This window comes from Harpegnathos saltator, unplaced genomic scaffold, assembly GCF_003227715.2.
Source record: "Harpegnathos saltator strain DR-91 unplaced genomic scaffold, Hsal_v8.6 scaffold96, whole genome shotgun sequence".
Lineage (NCBI taxonomy): Eukaryota > Metazoa > Arthropoda > Insecta > Hymenoptera > Formicidae > Harpegnathos > Harpegnathos saltator.
The window spans coordinates 1281675-1302476 of record NW_020230724.1 but is presented as its reverse complement, the minus strand read 5'-3'; the positions used below and the strand labels follow the sequence as shown (position 1 = coordinate 1302476).

General features: G+C 41.6%; 2 protein-coding genes across 14 annotated transcripts in view; one reads left to right on the top strand and one right to left on the bottom strand.

Moving 5' to 3' along the window:
- LOC105190557 (Inositol 1,4,5,-trisphosphate receptor) overlaps positions 1-7227 on the top strand; it is a 48526-nt gene extending 41299 nt beyond the window's left edge. For 10 of the 11 annotated variants that reach the window (XM_025307800.1, XM_025307805.1, XM_011153340.3 and 7 more), the window contains 17 exons: positions 1522-1639; positions 1932-2164; positions 2246-2387; positions 2511-2812; positions 3177-3686; positions 3900-4049; positions 4114-4306; positions 4397-4519; positions 4603-4775; positions 4889-5053; positions 5128-5308; positions 5404-5493; positions 5578-5735; positions 5810-5975; positions 6096-6256; positions 6325-6486; positions 6570-7227. In XM_025307800.1, the coding sequence (XP_025163585.1) occupies positions 1522-1639; positions 1932-2164; positions 2246-2387; positions 2511-2812; positions 3177-3686; positions 3900-4049; positions 4114-4306; positions 4397-4519; positions 4603-4775; positions 4889-5053; positions 5128-5308; positions 5404-5493; positions 5578-5735; positions 5810-5975; positions 6096-6256; positions 6325-6486; positions 6570-6650 (3108 nt within the window). In that variant the 3' untranslated portion in view covers positions 6651-7227. The remainder of the gene's footprint in view (positions 1-1521; positions 1640-1931; positions 2165-2245; positions 2388-2510; positions 2813-3176; positions 3687-3899; positions 4050-4113; positions 4307-4396; positions 4520-4602; positions 4776-4888; positions 5054-5127; positions 5309-5403; positions 5494-5577; positions 5736-5809; positions 5976-6095; positions 6257-6324; positions 6487-6569) is intronic. The other variant, XM_025307799.1, reaches the window with a different exon arrangement.
- Positions 7228-12814: 5587 nt separating this feature from the next.
- The window catches only part of LOC105190582 (uncharacterized), a 290780-nt gene continuing 282792 nt past the window's right edge, over positions 12815-20802 (bottom strand). For all 3 annotated transcript variants that reach the window (XM_019844800.2, XM_025307811.1, XM_025307810.1), the window contains exons 16-17: positions 16425-16566; positions 12815-14068 (exon numbers count right to left, since the gene is read on the bottom strand). In XM_019844800.2, coding sequence (XP_019700359.1) covers positions 13873-14068; positions 16425-16566 — 338 coding nt within the window. In that variant the 3' untranslated portion in view covers positions 12815-13872. The remainder of the gene's footprint in view (positions 14069-16424; positions 16567-20802) is intronic.

The window sequence follows — 20802 nt, the reverse complement described above, 5'->3', positions numbered from 1 at the left end:
ATGTTGAAGTGATTGTCCGTGATATGTTAAATGTACACACATCAGATCGTAAATGGTGTGGTGAAATTCCGTAAAGTAGAGAATATACAATGTACGTTGTGTAGAGACTTCATGCATGTCGCTTATTTAATTTATGCACGTTTATTTATCTTCGTTTTTTACTATAAGTATCCATTTCTCCCTATCATTTTCATCTCGTTCCCGATACGTTCTTTGCGTTAAAGAAGTTATCTTTATCTTTGTAGAGATAACTTCGTTTTGAGAATATATATATATATATATGTGTGTGTGTGTGTGTGTATGTGTGTGTGTGTGTGTGTATATATATATATTACTATAATACACGGTATATATAAGAATTGTGATTTTACGTGTGAAAGTGATTTTGATTCACGGTAACAAATAATGAAAATGCACGTGGAAAAAACACTCGACTGTAGCATTGTATGCAAATTATGCTAGGAAGTCGGCGCATTATTCTGCAACATATTTACCGTGTGTCGAAGACTTTTACTCTATCCACCTTCTTAAAATTATTATTTATTGAAAATATTATTGTCCAACAAGACTTACATATATATGTATGATATACTTCAATATTATTACAAAGAAGGATAGAAATTAACGGAGAAAAGCTTTTATAGATAGATATAAATGTATATATATTATGTAGTAAGATGTACCAATACAATGATAGATTCTATATATTTTAACGATATTATATATTGATTAATATAATTATAATATACATATTATTACACTTTTTATATTCTCTTTTAACAATATTAGACTGGAGTCATGTACTCTGTGAATGTGAAGACTTATTTTTATTAGTCCCTTGCTCCAATAACATGAATGTTATTGCTAGATAGTTGAATATTCTTGACGTACACGTACACTTTAAATCGATTAACATCGATATGCTAAAGATATTATCACATGTGCGTAATATCCAGAATATGTGTGTTACCATTGTTCATTCTTACGTGTTTTACCATAAGATCACATTGTTATATTACGATTTGGCACCTTTTTATACAGATATTAACTCATATTTTTGTAATTTTATAAGTATTACCGTTTACTGAAATTTTCAATTTGGTATCTTCACCAGTCTAAACATGTGAATGCTGTTTGCAATTACATTTTAACTTCACCCTCGTCTCTTCTTTTTTGTACGTTGCACCTTACTCGTGTATTTCGCCTCGAGTCGCAGAAGTTTTACATCAGTGATACAATGCGGATTTATACACGCATCCCAAATTGCACAGATAGTTTTACAACACCTTTAAGCACATAAAGCACCGACTGTGTAAATATACGATTGAAATATACGTGTGTGTATATACATCCACACATATACACATCTATATGATAGAATTTGTGAATATACATGAAGGGTATATCTTTAACGTACATTACACCTTTTTTATTAATGTTGTGCATTGTGTATTGGTACATCGTTCTATCATTTCGAACATATAGTGGAATGCTGACATAAAATACTCTTTTTTTCCGCAGGGAGATGCATTGAGAACTAATCTTTTGACGCGTTATTTTGGCAAGAGCTTTTTGCAAAAACCGGAGAATGTAGACATCGGTGTATCACGTAGCGCGACTATCACTCATGGTCCGGGGGGTGAGTATATATACGACTTGGAGAAAATAAATGATTATATATAAATTTCGTCTCTGTATACAGTCATACGTAATTGGATATGTCCGTGATGTTAATTGAATAGAACTATTTTTTTTTCGTGTATATACTGAGAAAATCCGTAATATCCGAGATATCCGAAATATCCGATTGTTAATTTCGTTATCCGATCAAATATCCGGTGTATTTAATCGGATACATATAATTATTTTTTCGCAGAATATTAGTGAATCTTTTGTACCTCTCGTATAAAACCAATTGTTTACTTTTACAGCGAAGATACTAAGTCGAGCCGGTAGAACATTGCACGACGTGCAGACGCATCTCGACCGCGAAGGTGCTTCGGATTTAGTGGTAGAATTGGTGATCAAGAGCGTGCATTCGCCAAGCATATTCGTGGAAGCTGTAGAATTGGGTATCGCTCTCCTGGAAGGCGGTAATCCCATTATACAGAAAAGTGTGTTTAATAAATTAATGGGCGGCGACTTGAGCCAATCGTTCTTCAAGGTACGTAACATTCGCGTCGCGCGTCATGGGATATATGGGAGACGCGCTCACTAATTATTCCCCCTCTCCTCTCTCGCACAGGTGTTCTATGATAAAATGAAAGATGCCCAGCAAGAGATCAAGTCCACTGTGACAGTAAATACGTCTGACATGGCAGCCAAAGCGCACGAGGATAAGGAGCAGGGTAAAGAAGTAGATAAGTTATCGCGGAAACGTGCATCAGGTATAAGATAAAATAGACACTGTCCACCAAGACAGCAATTTTAATTTTATGCATATTACTATGAGCATCCAGAATAAATCGCCTTTCGCGATGAAAATCAAGCGGCCCGTTGCATTTGCGCAGGAAAGCCTAATGGAATCGTTATAACTGACGAGCTACACGAAGAACTGAATCAGGCCGCAGCATCGAACGGACAGGCATATGTGAACATGAGGAGTCTTTCGTCTAGCGAAGACGCGGCGAATAACGCGGCGCTCGGATGCACGTTGGAGGAAATAGGCGAGAAATTGGATCGGCACAACAAGAGCGGCGCTGCTTCCGGTGGCGAGAGGGACGAGGGTCAATTGAGCCCTAAAGTCCTGGTGATGCAGCCAATTCTACGCTTCTTGCAGTTGCTCTGCGAGAATCACAATAGAGAGCTGCAGGTAATATTGAAACTCTTTATTATAGTCATGTGTATGTCTTTCTCTTTCGGTATTATTAGATAGAGATATTAAACATTGCGAACCGGAGATGTGAAATGACGTCTTTAGTTTCTGAAGTGTTGAGAACCGAAAATATTTAGTCACTTCTTCAAGGAGCTGAAACGCGATGCATTTCTAAATGTTGTTTGATACTCTTGCATAAGAAACAATGTCCCAATGAATATCTGATGCTGAGAAAGTTTACTATACCGATTAACTTTGTGTTTTATATTTGAGCGGAAGGTTGCAACTATATATTTGACCTCGATAATATATATATATATATATATATATACATATCAATCGATAATCCTCGTTCTCGTAGAATTTCCTGCGAAATCAGAATAACAAGACGAATTTCAACTTGGTCTCGGAGACGCTCATGTTTCTGGATTGTATCTGCGGCTCAACCACCGGTGGACTGGGTCTCCTTGGTCTCTATATTAACGAATACAACGTAGCGCTGATTAATCAAACTCTAGAAACGTTGACGGAGTACTGTCAAGGACCATGTCATGATAATCAAAATTGCATCGCGACGCACGAATCCAACGGTCTGGACATTATAACAGCGTTGATACTCAACGACATCAATCCTTTGGGTAAGAGCAGAATGGATCTAGTACTGGAGCTGAAGAATAACGCCAGCAAGTTACTGTTGGCGATAATGGAGAGCAGAGGCGATAGCGAGAACGCTGAGAGGATAATGTACAACATGAATCCGAAGCAACTCGTTGACGTGGCCTGCAAGGCTTTTCATCAGGAGTCGCTGGACGAGAGCACCGATGTCGACGATTCGTCGACTAACGGAGAGGAAGGAGTGTCGCCTAAAGAAGTAAGCTGTGCAATAAGTTAATTAATTTTCGATTAATTATTTGAAAATTAACGGTTGAAGAAAATTTAGCAGGTTAAGTAAATTTGGCAGGTGAGTTAATTCATTTTTAATTGTCTCGACAAGAATGTACTTGCGTATTGTGACTGCTTTAGTTTCTTCTGCGTTTTTCGTCAATGCGTATCACTTTATCAATTTTATCGATTTGGGTCGCAGGTTGGGCATAATATATACATTTTGTGTCACCAATTGGCGCAACACAACAGGGAGTTGGCGGTGATACTGAAACCGTCTGAACAGAACAACGCGGACCCGAAGATTAATAAAGCATTGCAATATTATGCGTCTCACACGGCTCAGATAGAGGTACTGTGATTTCCGACAGACTATTCTCGGGAAGATTTGCCACAGATACATTTGTTCATTTCAGATCGTGAGGCACGATCGAACGCTTGAACAAATTGTCTTCCCGATCCCTGAGATTTGTGAGCTTATAACCATGGACACAAAAATAAGGGTGCTCAACACCACGGAGCGGGACGATCAAGGCTCGAAGGTTTCCGACTTCTTCGAGAGAACGGAAGATATGTTCAACGAAATGAAGTGGCAGAAGAAGCTTAGAGGTACATTAGTCGTGTGTTAATAAACCGATTGCAATCGATACTGATAATTTCGATGGCATACGAGTCAATTTCCCCCTTTATCATTCGCAGGGCAACCGGTATTGTTCTGGATGAGCAGTTATATGTCATTGTGGAGTAATATTTTATTCAATTGCGCCGTTCTGATAAATCTTATCGTAGCGTTTTTCTATCCGTTTGTGGATTTTGTGCCTAGTGAGTCTTTTATTAATAATTAAGATTTGGGATCTCTTAGCACACTCTTCTAACTTGACCGACATTTCTGTGTTCTCCCGCAGAATTTAATTCTCACATATCAGCTCTAATTTGGACGGTTATGTTTGCATCTGCCGCTATCGTTATTACGTTACCGAGAGAGTCTGGTATACGCGTGTTAGTCGCGTCAACGATACTGCGATTGATTATATCTATAGGTCCAGAACCGACATTGTGGTTGCTCGGTTTCCTCACGGTAAAAAAAGTTTCCTCTCTAAGCACTCTCTACATCTTATTCTGTATCGTATAATGAAATTGTACTTTATATTTGGCCTATTTTATTCACGTTTAATTGTATACATGTTGCAGATCGTATTAAAAGTTGTACATCTTATAAGTATTATAGGTAATCAGGGTACCCTGACTAAAAGTATAGAGCAAATAATAACCAATATCGAACTTTTGTATCACATATCGTATTTAATATTCTGCGTTCTGGGGATTTTTTTGCATCCATTTTTCTACTCAGTTTTAGTAAGTATCGCGGTCAATTGTCCCCATATTCGCGACATGAGATGCGCAGATCATAACGTTATCGTCGCTTTCAGCTTCTCGATGTGGTTTATCGCGAAGAGACTTTGCTCAATGTAATAAAATCTGTTACTCGCAATGGAAGATCTATTATACTCACTGCTGTCCTGGCTCTGATCCTGGTTTACATGTTTTCCCTTATCGGCTTTATATTCTTCAAAGACGACTTCCTGGTTAGTGTGGACGAAGAAGTTATATGTAAGTTCGGTTTTTCGTTTCTCATGTTTATATTCATATACAATCGCATTTGATTTTATAAACTGTCACTCTCATTCCATTTGTTTAAATTTCAGCTTACATTAAACAATCCGCGGATACCTGCAGCGCCGGAGACAAAGAGAAATGTGAAGCAACAGAGACAGTGTCGCAGTATGCTCGCGAAGGTCCATATTTGATAATATACTTCGCTTTATTTAAACATAGAAATGATATACGATGGTGTTAAGACAAAATGTCTTATGTCACAGAAAACGAACGAGTGAACAAACCCGAGGTGAGCAGTATCGGCGGTGAATTGAAAGAACGATCGTGCGATTCACTGCTCATGTGTATCGTTACTACGTTGAATCAGGGTCTCAGGAATGGTGGCGGCATCGGAGATATTCTACGAGCGCCCAGCAGTGACGTAAGTAATAAAAACAATGAGATTACAGCAGCTAATAACTTATCTCTTACATTAAAACTGTTCTACCATTTCAGGAATCACTGTTTTTTGCAAGAGTTGTATATGACTTACTGTTCTTCTTCATCGTGATAATTATAGTTTTGAATCTCATTTTTGGTGTGATCATTGACACTTTTGCGGATCTTAGATCGGAGAAGCAGCAGAAGGAATTGATTTTGAAAAATACTTGTTTCATTTGCGGTAAGTATTTGCTAAAATCGACATACCGCATATTAGTATGTTTTCATTTCACACGAAAAGAGACATAATTATGTTTGTTATATTTTATAATTTTATTGAAGCATTATATATAATTCGCAGGCTTGAATAGATCAGCCTTCGACAACAAAACAGTTTCCTTCGAGGAGCACGTGAAACACGAGCATAATATGTGGCATTACCTCTACTTTATCGTTTTGGTGAAGGTGAAGGACCCGACCGAATTCACGGGCCCCGAATCCTACGTTTACGCGATGGTCAAGGTAATAGTTCATAGAGCTTGAAAAACTTGAGCGATGCTTATACCTTTAAGCTCTATGTACTTTCACAGGACAGAAATTTGGAATGGTTCCCGAGGCTGCGAGCCAAGTCGTTAGCTGCGGACGAGGGTGAAGGGGAACAAGTGGAATTAAGAAGTTTGCAGACGCAATTGGAATCTACGCAGCAATTAGTGAGATGTTTGTCCCAGCAACTCACGGAGCTTCGTGATCAGGTACTGCATAAAGTGAGACTGCTAAGTTGTTTGCACAGAAATCGTATATAAAACTCCTCTTGCCTTCTCTTTCTCTCTTACAGATGACGGAGCAACGAAAGCAGAAACAGCGGCTAGGCCTTCTGAATTCTGCCACTCAGTTCTTGCATAACGTATCCACGTAAACTTAAGGCGCGCTCTTGCGTAGTTCCCTTGTTATCGTGGACGAATCTCAGTTTGATACTCCAAGATAGTATATTTGTAACGATATTCGTGTGTTCTTAACAGGCATTTAAAGACACGAGAATATATCGAGCGGGTAGCCCGAGGAGTTTTTTTACGGTTTTGTTCCTAATTTTAATGAAAGTAAAATACACCTAGGGGCATTAACGCTATCATTCTTACATTTTTCTTTTTCTTTTTTATTATTATTATTATTACGAAGGCTCTCAACTCCCAGTTTGATCAATCCGTCGTCAAAGACCAGTGGATTGCATTGTTTACTAGTGTATAAATATTGTTATACATATAAAGAAGCTAAGAATATCCATTGATAGAGAATAGAACAGATATAATTTACGTAAAACTTCCGGTTACATAGCGAAATGTTACAAGGTAATATTCTGTGGCTATTATAGAATATTCTCCTTTTTATGTGATCAATCCATTACGTTTTAACTTTGTCATTATAATATTTATAACTTCCATAAAAGATATTGGATACGTCAAAATAAAGATTATAGCTTCACCGTTTTATAACAATTGTGAGAATTTTATATTCTGTTCTCTGTGTATTATTAAAGCTATATGGTTGTGTTATTCTAATATAAATATATCGATTAATCATTTTTGTAGGATCATAAAAATATTCCTCAACGTTAAGGGATTATCATTAAAATTGCATTTGTAAAATTGTACAGGTTTATTATGTCGTATTATGTATTTAATTGTCATTTATACGAAGATTATCCGTTTGTTCAAGAACTGCATGATCTTTCTTGTTGATATATTGCATTGTTTATAATCGATTAATTTTCACTTTGTACATGTGAATAGGTTCGATGCAATATAGTGCATATACGCTAGTGAAAGTACATATTTTAATTTGTTTCTTTTCTTTTCTTTTTTCTTTTTTTTTTTAATAACGACACGCTTAACTTGACCTGTTTCGTAACGACCGTTGAAGTTCATAGTATGCGATATCTGTGTCGATAACATTGTTAATGATGAATTATGATGTGATTAGAAGTCGTTTGTGCGACTGTGAATTTAAAATTCATTTTCATCTGTAGATGAGAGGAGATCGTCGTTTGTTTTAGTCGTTCGTAAAGACGATCGTAATCGCGCAAGCGTAGCGCAATGTCATCAATATAATTAACGAAAGAATAGTAATTAATAGGGAACAATCGACTTTATAATAATAAGTATAGGCAATGGAATTTAAACAATTTGCGTAATTGTTTTTTGAAATTTCAGATATATTATGATAGGACGAGTCCTATAGAACATCTATTGATGTCCAAATCGTTCATTGTTAATATGAACTGTCGTTTATATATTATAAATTTTAATCAAACTATGTTAAACACTCAGAACGACTATTGTGCTACAATGTGTATAGATGCATCACACCTGAACCTGAAGATCCCGTGCTACAGCGATGTTATTATGGAATTTAGGCTTCACTTGTATTTTTAAAATAATACTTGAGATTTGTGTCTACAAGGATATGTAATATATATATATATATATATATATATATATATATATATATATACACATTCCATTTTTGATTGTGCTATTTAGAATTGAACGTATTGAAATAAAAATTCACGTGCCTCAAGTACATCTCGGTTAAATCGTCAGGAGAAAGTCAAGAGCTGTTGCACGACTTTCAAAAGAAAAGAAAATAAAAAACGAGAAAGAGGAAAGAAGAAGAAGGAGAAGGACACCTCGCACAAATAGTGTGTTTCATTTTACTTTATTTAGACTTTATATGAAACAATTGACTATTTATTGTGATTTATATATTTATATATACGCGGCTAATACATGTAACACGTATTTCTTTTTCGTAGGTCGCACGTGTTTCTCGTGTAAAACCGGTACGCTTCTCGGATGAAAAGCAACCCTCTATAAATGTTCGTAATAATGATCGAACGCAACTTCTACAAACACGCAAATATCAAACGTAAGGGGCGTTTAGCGTTTATCGCAGATTTGGCTATAAAAAATGAGCTTCTCAAAATTTCTCAGATATTCTCTACTTTTCGTACTTCTCTCACATACGGAGTGTTGTACATAATTACAGAGTGGGCTTCAACTGTCCAACAGGACTTGCAGAAATTAGACAAAATTGCCCCGATAAGTCTAAAGTCGTGCTCTGAATTTCGCTCGCTCGAGATACCTCTTTATTTCGCGTTTTTACATCGTACTTCATCCGCGAGCTGTCTTTTAAAGCGCTCTAAAATTATACCCGCCTCGCCCTCGACACGAATAAACTTTTTCTCAACGAATAATTTTTTAAGAAGTGCTCGAGTTATTCTCTACAGGCCGATAAACTTGATACAAACATTTGTGTTCCTCCTGCAGTTATTTATGTTCTTGCTTCTATTGTTATCTGATTTAATGAAATTTCCGAGCGCCCCAGAGGATTTCCGGAGGAAGCGACCTCTCTTGTAATGCCCACTTGCGGCAATCAGGAGAATTTTAATCAAGAGTATCGCCGACTCCGGTGAACGTATGATCGAACGCTGGCGCGCTGTGTTCGAGAGCTCCCGGCTTTTAAAGCCGCACTGCGCATGCGCAGCCGACGGTCAGCTGATCGCGTGGGAGTGAGAGCAGGTCCGCGTTCCAACGGTGACGTAACGCCGTTACACGGTGGAATGCGGACCTACTATCGCTAAAAGCTGTGCGTTCATTCATGTTTCTTGAGAACGCGCGTCGCCACCAGCGGACAAGCGCGGTGCGCCGCACAATTTCGGAGAGCCGTAACTCGCGAACGAATCGACGTAGAGACGCGAAATAAAGAGCGATTTTCTCAGCGTGCGATCCCGAACACGCCTATGTCGTTTTTCCTTTTGCGCGGAGACCGCCGAGCGCGGGCTGCTGAAGCCACGTTCCGCCCACGTCTGCCCAGTTTTGTTTGTTTCATGCGAGCGTCCACGCGTTGTTTCAGTCTGAGAATCCAAAAGTTCCTGGTGTTCACGTTGTGTGTTCGAAACGCGGCTTCTGAACATCGCGATTTAACCCATTTGTATCAGAAGCGGATTTGCGTTTGTTCGATTCGCTCATTTCGTTGTTGATCCGCTTTTATTACGCTTGACGATTTAAAGAGAAAAATATTCAGTGATGTTTCTCAAGTCTTCCGGTGATTTAAATCCGGTGGAGAAACTCGTGAACATCTCTCTCTGTTTCGAGCGCGACGGGGTTCTTTAGATTTTTCCCTTGATGCCTTTCGTCGGTAAGAGACTCAACAATAACGGGACCGACGTTTACGGCAGATCGAAGAGAATAATCGGCTTACGGAGAACGTGGCTTAGAAAATAAGAAGCTGAATATTTGGAGAAACCGCGTCGGCTCTCGCGGAGCCGACTGTGTTAAACCGAGAATTCTTTTCTCTCGCGAGTCCTGTCAGAGCCGGTCGGTATTCTTGCATCTGTAATTATGAAACACTCTGTACGAAGTACAAGGCGAAATACTGTTGAGCGACGATTTCGTTCTCATCATGTAACATCAGTCGATTTTTGCGATAATTAAGTAGATAGGGACTTTCATCTCTGTTTTGACGAGGTTCTCGATGAATACAGTTCGCGAATGATCGCGCTTCGTATTTGCTTACATTACGAATTACACAACGTAAGGTATTACAATATAATTTTCTTTCCTCGCGTTTTACATCGCTAGGTACGAGAGTTCGGTTGCGTTCTAGGAAACGATGCGTGAAGCGTGAAGGTGCGCATGTGTGAAGGGTCATGCAATCTGTGACAACAACCAGCACTCGAAAGCTCAATTAAAATCGCCGAGTCGATGAGAGTGATAGCTCCGAAACGGAAGCTTCGGAGACACGAATGTTCGCAGAAACGAAATTCGACGGAATTCTCGTGCCGTCTTCGTCATACATCCAGAACGCATCTGTGATTCAGCAGCCGTTTTCGCGATACAGGTACAGGATAATCCGAAATTATTCACAAAACCGCTGCAATTACCCGCTAAAAATAATGCCCTCAATTGCGCAACGAAGTATCGTCTAATTTATTACATAGCCCAGCGTCGGAACGCCCAGAGGAGTACGGTCGATTTCGTTTGAGAGATGATACTTGCTTTCGCCCTAGGAAAATGCGACGAACAACGACGGTACTCGAAGATGTAACACGAATGATGCTCGTCGCGACATCACCTAACAAAACGGCGCGACGATAAATCATGAATTTTTAACACTAGAAGCACCGACGATTAACCGACCTGCTTTCCCGCCGGAGCGGAAGGTCAAAACGACGAGTTTCTGAGAAAAAAGAACACGTAATGCAACAGAGGGAGTGTATATTAAGTTTTTAGTTACTTAGTTTTACTTCTTGGATATATGATGTGCCATCTATTTTTTCAGTTTCACTCGACACCGATGATCAGTATGTGGATGCGTCGTTTCACAGGTTCGAGCAAATGTCTGCGAAACCACTCTCGTTTCGACCGCTTCGGTGATTCCAGTGGGCGTTCCGCCGTTAACAACACGCTCTCGGCATCGGAAAAGCGTCACGGCGGCGTGCGCGTGGAAATCTTCCAAACAAGAGCGAACACGCTTGCGTGTTCTTTTTGCCAAACGAGAATGCGAACTGACACGCGAGATATGTGAGCCGCGCGCGGAAAGTAATCTCGGGTGTCGCGTGGCTTGAGACGTCTCGGGTGTGCGAAGATGCTCTCGGCGGGAGGGTACACGGGAACGACTTACACTTAGGCCCGCGTATCGCGCGTCGCGCACCTGGTGCGCGCGCGCGGACCGCCTCGCGTGTGTACGATGCATAGGCGTGTAGAAAAACGAAAGACGACGGACAAGAGGTGAATGACGTGTCGCGACTTTGCGGAGGCGCTCGATATAAAACCAATGGAAAAGTCTCGTAGAAACGCTCGCTCATACACCGCTGTACAATCGGCGGCACCATGATCCGCGGCTCGCTTCTCTACCGGCTGTGGCGTTTAGCAGTAAGTACGTACATTAGATATTTACGACCTAGAGTTTATTTCTCCACCTTTTCTCTCTCTCTCTCTCTCTCTCTCTCTCTCTCTCTCTCTCTCTCTCTCTCTCTCTCTCTCTTTCTCTCTCTCTCTCTCTCCGACAATAATAATCAATTGCGCGCGCGTTCGACGGCGGATCGGCGCGTCCTGTCCCGCGGAGGATCCCGAGGGCCTCCTCTCGAGGGCGAGTCCTCGCGGAAGAAAGAGGACGATGTCCTCCAGAGGCACGGGCAGCTCCCGTTCGGCCGCGGAACCGCGCGTGTAACAATATTAAATCGCGCGCGTGCACGCGGGGCACGCGAAGCTCGTTCGTTAAAACACACACACATACACACACTCTCTCACTCTCTCACTCTCTCTCTCTCTCTCTCTCTCCCTTTCTCTCTCTTGGTAAATTTTGCGCGCACTTCTCGCGCGTCTCGTGTCCCCCTTTCTCTCTCTCTCTCTCTTTCTCTCTCTCTCTCTCTCTCTCTCTCTCTCTCTCTCTCTCTCTCTTAGAGCCGCGATTGACCGTGATTAATTACTGTTAAATTATCCTTATCATTTACTTTACAGTAATCTTCGCGGGCTTAGGGTAAATAGTTAGTCGTGTTCTGTACAAATGCTATCCAAACGCCGCTACATATGTACACATCCGCTATCGCGATCCTTTTATACGTGTAATTTGGCAATCGCGTGACAGAGCGGGAGAGATAGAGGTGACGTATGACTTATGACTTTGTTTCTTCTTTTCTCTCTCTCTCTCTCTCTCTCTCTCTCTCTCTCTCTCTCTCTCTCTCTCTCTCTCTCTCTCTCTCATTTTCTTCTTCTTTCGTTCTACTCTTCAAATCCGTGCATCGCGTTCTGCATATGTGTTTAATTTCTTCTTCATATATGTATAATATATACACGTGCGCCACTCTCCCTGGGCCCTCCTTCCCAAGTCCTTAAAGCGATTGTGATCGTGAAAACGCGCCGAGAAGCCACTCTCCTCCCACGTTATCATTATTTCGTCGTCTGGTGAAATGATCAGTCAATCGCGATCTCGGTGTGACAATTTTTGTACATGTTTATCAATAGGATTCCGTGAGACCATATGTATGTGTATATATATATATATATATATATATGTATATATATATATATAGATTTATAAAAACGTTTTGGAAAATATGTGTGACGACTGAATTCTACGTTGGACTGAATGAGACACCACGGTGAAACAGTAATGAGTAGAAGGATGAGGTGTGTTGAAACGGATGACTGTCAACGTGCGTAAACATTCGTGCGAAACGTGATAAAAATCGTAAATCTCAAATTAGACGACGGACATGCAACTCTCCTCGTACGAAACTTTCGTTTCCGTTACTTCTGAGCCGTAGCAGACTTTACGAGGTAATCGCGCTTACTCAGACGCGCGATCGTCCTCCCTGAATCCCGACGTGCACGAATGTGTATGTGATGAACACGTGATGTCAGTATGTATATACCCAGACAGCAGGGACTTTTAAAAGACCGTCTAAGCTCAGTAAACGCCAATAACAGCACACGTCATATAACGTCAATGTCATAATTTCTCACTCGACGATACAAGTGCGATGTGCAACTCGTGTGACAATTGTATCGCCAAGTGGGAAATTAAAACATTTTGGTGTAACAAGATCGCTTGATGTTTCTTCCGGGGAGACGTCTCTTAGAAGTCCGCGTTGTCTGGTGCGCGATCCAGAAGCGGCAATCCGCTCCGTCTCGTTCAAGCCCTCCGTCCAAGTAACCGCGAAGAAAATCCAGTCGTACGTAGAGTGAAAAATATAGTGCGTGAATCAGTTAAAATTTGTCCTCGATATCGTTCCTTGTACGTGTATGTACGTGTACATGTGCGTGCGTGGGTGAGTCTCTCTCGCGGGCGCTTCGCACGCGTAAAATATTTCTCTCTTGCAGATTACACAGCATGTGGTTAACGAACCCAGCCGGCTGAACACCTCGGCTCTCTCGATCGATAGCAGTGCTGTTTCGTGGAGCATTTTACATCGAGCGATGTAAAATGAGGACCGACTCCTCCGAGTCCTCACCGCTTATGTACACGGGATTACTAACTTAGGCTCGTTCGATTAACAGGAACGTACGTGTGTACGCGTGTATAATTGTGTGAGCGAGTATCTTTGTATGTAGATGCGGTTTCATCGCGAGCTCATGTTCTCAACAACCGTACGAGCATGCGAGCAGAATCGCGAACGTCACGAGGATGACTCTCCCTCGCGGTTCGCCTCTACTCGAGCCGCCCAACACGTGGTTCGGCGCAGGGGATGGTCCGCTTTTGCGAGTGTTGGCCGTCGCCATGTGACTCCTCCATCTCATGGTGTACTGCGGTGCGGTCCTACCGAGAGCTTGTAGCCTGGAAAACGCATTAAATTTTATTCAGGCGCACGAAAATTAGTATTCACGATTTCACGCAAATACTATATTTTGCCTATGTTTCGCATAACAGAGAGGAGTGCGTCTGACCATTCGTTGAGACATACCACTTGAGAAATATACGTGGTTTCCGCTTGGTCACTATTACGACTCCGAATTCTTTTTTTTTGTTTTTAATACAAGTTTATACGGCAAAACTACGACCTCGATTCTTCGATACTGATGGTGGCTTGCAGCGGAGACTTTGGAACTGAGAGTTAATGCACCTACTCAAGACTCGAACCTTTTATAAGCAACATTTATTGGCTACTTACTCGAGCTTAAACGTTACTTGGAAATAAATTATTACTCGATATACCAATAGATGGCGCCAAGGACGTCATTGCCACCCGCGCACCTTGTCATGGCGGGCGGGCTGAGTAGTAATTTAGCAGAGGTAAAAGGAAGTTATTGCAGAAGATTAGTTTTGGAGGCTAAAAAGACCTTTGACTCAACGACAAGACTTGAAGAGACAACAACTGAACTAATCAGTGACTAATCAGACGCTTTTCATCTTCAAATTTCAACGATTCAGCAGTAAGTCAGGTCTTTCGTTTGAATAATATAGTGCAACGGTGAATCGAGTCGTTTTTATGTTTACTTCTATTAAGATGAATTATTATTTATTATTAAACTAAAATTTACAAAGTAGAGGTGAATTTTCCTCAAATGTGAAAGATAGACGAATTACGACGAGCTGTAGTTGTTGCAAAAATTGTGATACCTCGAGATGATTCGAGAAATATTTTAAAGAGGTTAGAGCTTCCACTTTCCAGATATATTAAATTTATAATATTATCGTTTATCGTTAAGATATATTGAATTAAATAAGAAGTGGCGTTTGTTCAATTTCATCTTCCAATTAAGTTTTTATATCGAAAAAATTATATTTATTAAACTAAATTATAATATGAATGCATTCGAAAGAGAGAATTTTAACCTCTTTATTCATTTTTAATTTTAACGGACAATTCATTCGTTTATCATTCATTCGTTCATCGAACGGGTATCAAATGAAAGGATAGTTTTTATTTCAACAGTGAACAACTGAAAAAGACCACCGCGTACTAAAATATGCGCATATGCAAGTTACAGAGGAAAGTTTATGCTTTCAAATAATATAAATTATGTCTCTGATTTTCCGCTCATGCAAAGTAATTTGACGAACTTCATAAAAAATGTTAACATTCCACGGATTCCGATTTATATTTGCGTAATTTCGTAAAAATTGAAATTTACATTACGAAACTATATTTCGTAATTAACAATTTCACGCTGTAATATGCTATTTATGCGAAAGTTTCAGCTCGATGAATTTTACCTATTTTTCATAAATGAAAAAAAATTGAATAAAATTTAACGCGTTTTCTTCTAATTTTTGCGCGCTCTATGCGATATTTCTTTTTCGGTTGCAAATTTGACCTCGGATATTCAAAGTCAGCCGTAATTAACATCGATTATTCATCTTAGGTCGGAAGATTTTTTATCTCTCGAAAATGTATGATATAATTTAATGACATGACAGAGAAGTTCCTTTTCGAGCGGTACAAATTAACAATGGAGCTTTTACTCTTTATTATCACGACATATAAATGTTTGTCTTTATTTGTCAACGAGAAGTTGACAATCTTTCTGATCCGATAAATCCGACAATAAATTATGGAGAAATGAAAAAATATATATACGAGCGAGCCATATCTGCCTCTTCGAATGTATCGATGTATATTTAATGATATATTGGCGTTACGGATTACGAGCGTCTTCATGTATATTTCCTCCCTCCGACCGTAAAGGGAAAGATATGTTCGTTTATCCGGAAATACCATAAGAATGACTCTGTCGTTCTTTGATTTAACTGTATCCACCATCGCGTCGCGGACGAGAGAATCTTTCTTCCTTTCTTCGTTTCAGCACATTTTTCTTTATATCTGGCAGATTACAGAACGACGAGTGGTGCCGGCGCCGATCGTAACGCCGGAATTGACGTCGTAAGGAGCGATGAACGATGGCCGATTGTTAATCAGCGGATTAACGGGAATTTCTTCCCGCGAGACGACAGTTACGGATCGCGCCGGCATCAATCGTCGGTTTTATGCGAGCGCACGCTCGGCCTACTCCGATCCTTCGCCTCGCCCTCGTCCTCGTCATCGCGCAAAACGGCGCTTATGTTTCAACGGACCGTGTCATAATCTCCCGTCGAAACTGTCGTGAAACTGTCGTTAACCGTAGCTAATAGACAAGATCGCGGCGGAAACTTTCGCCGGGTCTTAATCGGTCCCGCCGGTTAAGAAACTCACCTAACCACCGCGGTATTCATCTTCCACGGCAGGGTGAAATTCTTGTGCGTGTCCCTCGAGCAGAACGTGTGCAGTCTGGGGCCGGCCGGGTCCCCGTCCTTCCGGTACTCGTGAATCGTGAGGTTCCACGCCGTGCAGGGTCCTGTTAGGCAGAAGAAGCGCCGCAATGAACGGACATGATCGCGACCGATAATAATTTTGCCTTATTGTGCGCGCTTATTCTATGATTTTTAACATCACAGTTCAACATTGCCGTTGAATGTCGTTACGCTATCATGCAAGCGTCACGGTTGCGCGTTAAGAAGTTGCAAAACAAGTATCTCGATTTCGCGACGATCCGATTCGAGTCACGCGCGGCGAATTCGAACACGACGGAGCGCGCTGTGTTTGAATATTCAAAAGAACATTCGAGATTTAATTCGTTAGAAGGTGGTTCTCGTGAGATTCGTGCTGACGAAGTCCCGCTAAGTGCGAAAAGACGTTGTCAGCGCACGTCGTGAAATTCTCGGCGACGTCTTTCTTCGAAATCTCGATTTCAGACTGACTCGCGCAAGATGCTCGACTCGCAAAAAGACCCTCATTTAGGTATTCTCGATTTCATTTACTGCAATTTCCCCTCGCTTAACGTCTGCTCGGTTTCTTTCGTTTTCCGATGTTCTTCTTTCGAGCTCGCATGTGACTTAATTGAACGTATTAATTTCTACTCCATACACAATTTGACTGCTTGCTCGACGTTCATTCGACTCGACGTCGTGGCTCTCGAGAATTGACTGCCGGCGTTAAGCGACGTTAAGCGACGAAAGATCGTGCTTAATGTCGCCGTTCAAATGTTAGTTTACGGTTCGTTACACCGGGACCGCGGCCGGGCCGAGATATTTCCCTCGTTTTTACATTCCGCAACGTTCCGCAAGAAACAATGACGCACGCGGGCGGGCGCGCGCGCACACAAGTGGGTTAATTGTAAGAATGCTCATTGCCGGGATTCTTGTTGTCCGTGAATGCGGTGAACCTGTTATGCCGGAAAATGCGGCGCTCGACGACAAAATTTCGCAAGAAGAGCGACTCTCTCGACACCGCGGAGCGGCAGAAGGGCGGGTGAAGACGGCGGGGGAAACGTGGAGGAAACGAGAGAGAAAGGGAGAGAATGAGGGGTATATTAAAGCCATTTCCGGTGGCAGCGTTTGCGGGGCTTTGGTTACGGTTCCGACTCCGCTCATAATGTCCCGTAAGGTGGCGAGGAGGAAGAAAATGAAAAAGGCGCAGGCACAGGGAAACGAGCAGACGAGGGAGCCGGCGCACGGCTAGTCGGCGATTTCCATAGGCGAGCTTGCGGAAGGGCTGCCGTCGTCGGAGTAATTCGATTCGCCGAAGCTTCTCGTGTTCAAAGTGAGAATACTTTTAACACGGGATCCTTCGCCAAGTCCCGGCCAAGTTAATTCATCTGATAATGCGACTCGTTTCCGCATTGTCCTTGACAGGACAGTTAACACCGCGAGCGCGATCGTTGTTCGAGACGGGACGGGGCGGGGAAGCGCGTTTCGCTTTACGCGCGAAAACTCTTCGTATCATCCGCGCGTCCAAGCCGCCGCATAAATCCCAAGTTTCCGCGTGCGTCGCGGCGATTTCAATATCTCGCTCTTCTTCTTAGTTAATATTCCTAAGTGCTGCATCCCCCGCGATGGCCCGGCGTTACCGGCGTGGCCGTGCTCCTCTCGCCTTGTTCGTATCTCCATCATCTATTCGTGACTCAGGGTGGGGAGGGGGGTAACCGATAAAACCACCTCTCCTCTTGAAACATCGCAGAGAGTGTTCTGATACAGAGAGCGGCGCGCTGCCATGTGTATGTTCGCGTATGTACGTAGGAACGGGTCACTGCATCACCGCATATGTACATGCATCTCGCAGCATCGATCGCTCGCGCCACTCGCCGTTGAAGGCTTCAGGAGACAACAAGAGCGTGGAATATTAGTAACATATCGAGTGGCTTTGCGAATCGCGCGCGAGCGATGACAAAAATCGCGGGCCGTTCCATTAGTCTTGAGAAAAAGCTTGATTGCTCTGAGAAAAATATTATATATATATATATGATTATATAAAAGGTTCAAATGTTATATATGATACTTACATATGAATTTTGTTTTTATTCGACTACATATATAATTATATAAATTCAATGAAAAAAAAAAATAGTTGAATGGTTTCAGCCAATTAAATTTCGACATCACAAGCTGGCACAAATATAAGTAACAATTTCAGTACTAGGACAATATCGTTTTTCCTTATGTATTGTATATATATATATATATATATATATAATTATATGTGATTATATCGAGTTGATTTTAGAAAATTCCTCTGAATTTTTTGATAAAAATGGAAGGCGAAGATACCGATCAATTCAATATATAGGCATATATAGACAAAATTCATATATAATTCATACACAATCATTTTTTCCTGGCCGTTTTATCTTCTCTTGTGGTCGGAAAAAAATAACGCATCACGCGTAAGCGAAGGTAACATCTGCATATGTGTGTGTACGCATGTGTATCGCATGCGCGTTCCATGACGAAGGATACAATATCCCTCACACTTTATTTTTATTCACTTCATGAAGATTCGATATCGTGATATTCCCGCATTCAAATATTCGAAATATACGCGCGCGGCGTCGGCGACGCGGAAGTGGCGGCGCTGTCGTCGCGCTGGCGAAACGATCGCCGAACGCGAAGGAAAGCGCGCCTTTCTACGACGGACGGAACAGAGCGGAGGAAGAAATGCCGAGGTAAGAGAAAAAGGGTGAGGGAGGACAATGATTTCCACACGGTGGAGTTCTAGTTCTCTTTCTCTGTCTGTCGCAGTCTCGCGGTAAATCCTATGGTCTCTTTAATCTCGCGACCCGCTGCCGTTCGTTTCGCCGTCGTCCCTCGTCGTGCCGCGGCGACTAGGTTACGACGTGTCCTCTCCCTTCGACTTCTATTCTCTGGAACTTTCGCGTTCTATCGCGACTACGACTGCGACGAGGACGAGACGGAATCAATGGCGCGGACGGAAATTCCGACGGCCTCGCGAAGAAAAGCAATCGAAAGGAGATTTCTCTTTCTCTCTATCTCCCTCTCTCTCGTGTCTCTCTGCCTTGTCCGCCGCCATCGTCGACAGAGACGGCGTGCGCGCGCGTCGTTCCGAAGATGATCTATCTCTGTTTTTCTCATGGCCGCAGATCCCGAGACTAGGATTGGAATAGAATTCCTCTCGTATCCGCGCCAGAGAGACGTCGCGCCAGAGAGACTTCGAATAGAATTCGCGCTTATGAAAATAAAAGTCTGACGGCGGTAGAAGAAAGAAAACGTCGTTAGGAGCAACGATAAATCGAGAAAGGTATGTTGTTTTTTTTCCTTTCTCTCTCTCTCTCTCTCTCTCTCTCTCTCTATATCTAATATATATATAGATCTAACAAACGAGATATACTATGCACGCATACATTAATTCGCGGGAAACTGCTCGCTTCTGTTTTCTTTTAATACTCGTTTGAATTGTGTCCGAAGGGGATGTTCTTTGATATACAAGTGAACGGCATTTTTTGTATATCAAAACGAGTTGTTTGTCTGTAAGCAACAACTCTTCGTTAGATAGAGAGAATCTTTCGGAACGATTGCATATTTCAGGTTAGGAGTTACGATCGAGATAATTCCGTTTTTCTTGAGAAATTATATAACGTATAATATTAGTCCGTAAATTAATTATGTAAAGCGATGTACGAGAATTGCTCGTAGAATTGCAGAAGGTATTTCATATGATTGTTAGGTTAGGTTGAATCTACAAAAATTCTGCGACATATATTTACGTCACGTTGAAGCGGTTTTATTGCAACTATCAACAGGTTTGTTATGGCGAGGAAATTAATTGCATTGTAGCAACATGGGATTCTTAATGTCTGAGATCCACGAGAGAGATACGCCGCTTCGGCACGCAGCTGCTTTCTGTTTTCTTTTAATATCGCTCGAAGATAAATCGTCCGCGAAACGTTCCCGTGGGAGACGTAGATAGGTCCGCCTAGATAAATCATTTTCGTACTCTTAAATGGTCCCCAGTTTTCCTCGCGAGACATGAAATCGCGAGCTAACAAATTCATGAAAGATGGCTTATTACTTTCTTTCCGACTAGAAGAAACGGAGCAAGAAACTTCGCAAACGTAATAAACATGAAGCTGCAAAATGGCGAGTACAATCGTTAGCGAATCATATGACGAATATATTTGCGCGGTTGCGCAAATTTCTGGCTATTATACACGCAATGTAATATGATAAGTAACAATTAGATCTGCAAATTGTGCGTCTATTAAACTCGAACGAATGGGAATCGTGTTTCAAATTCGGAA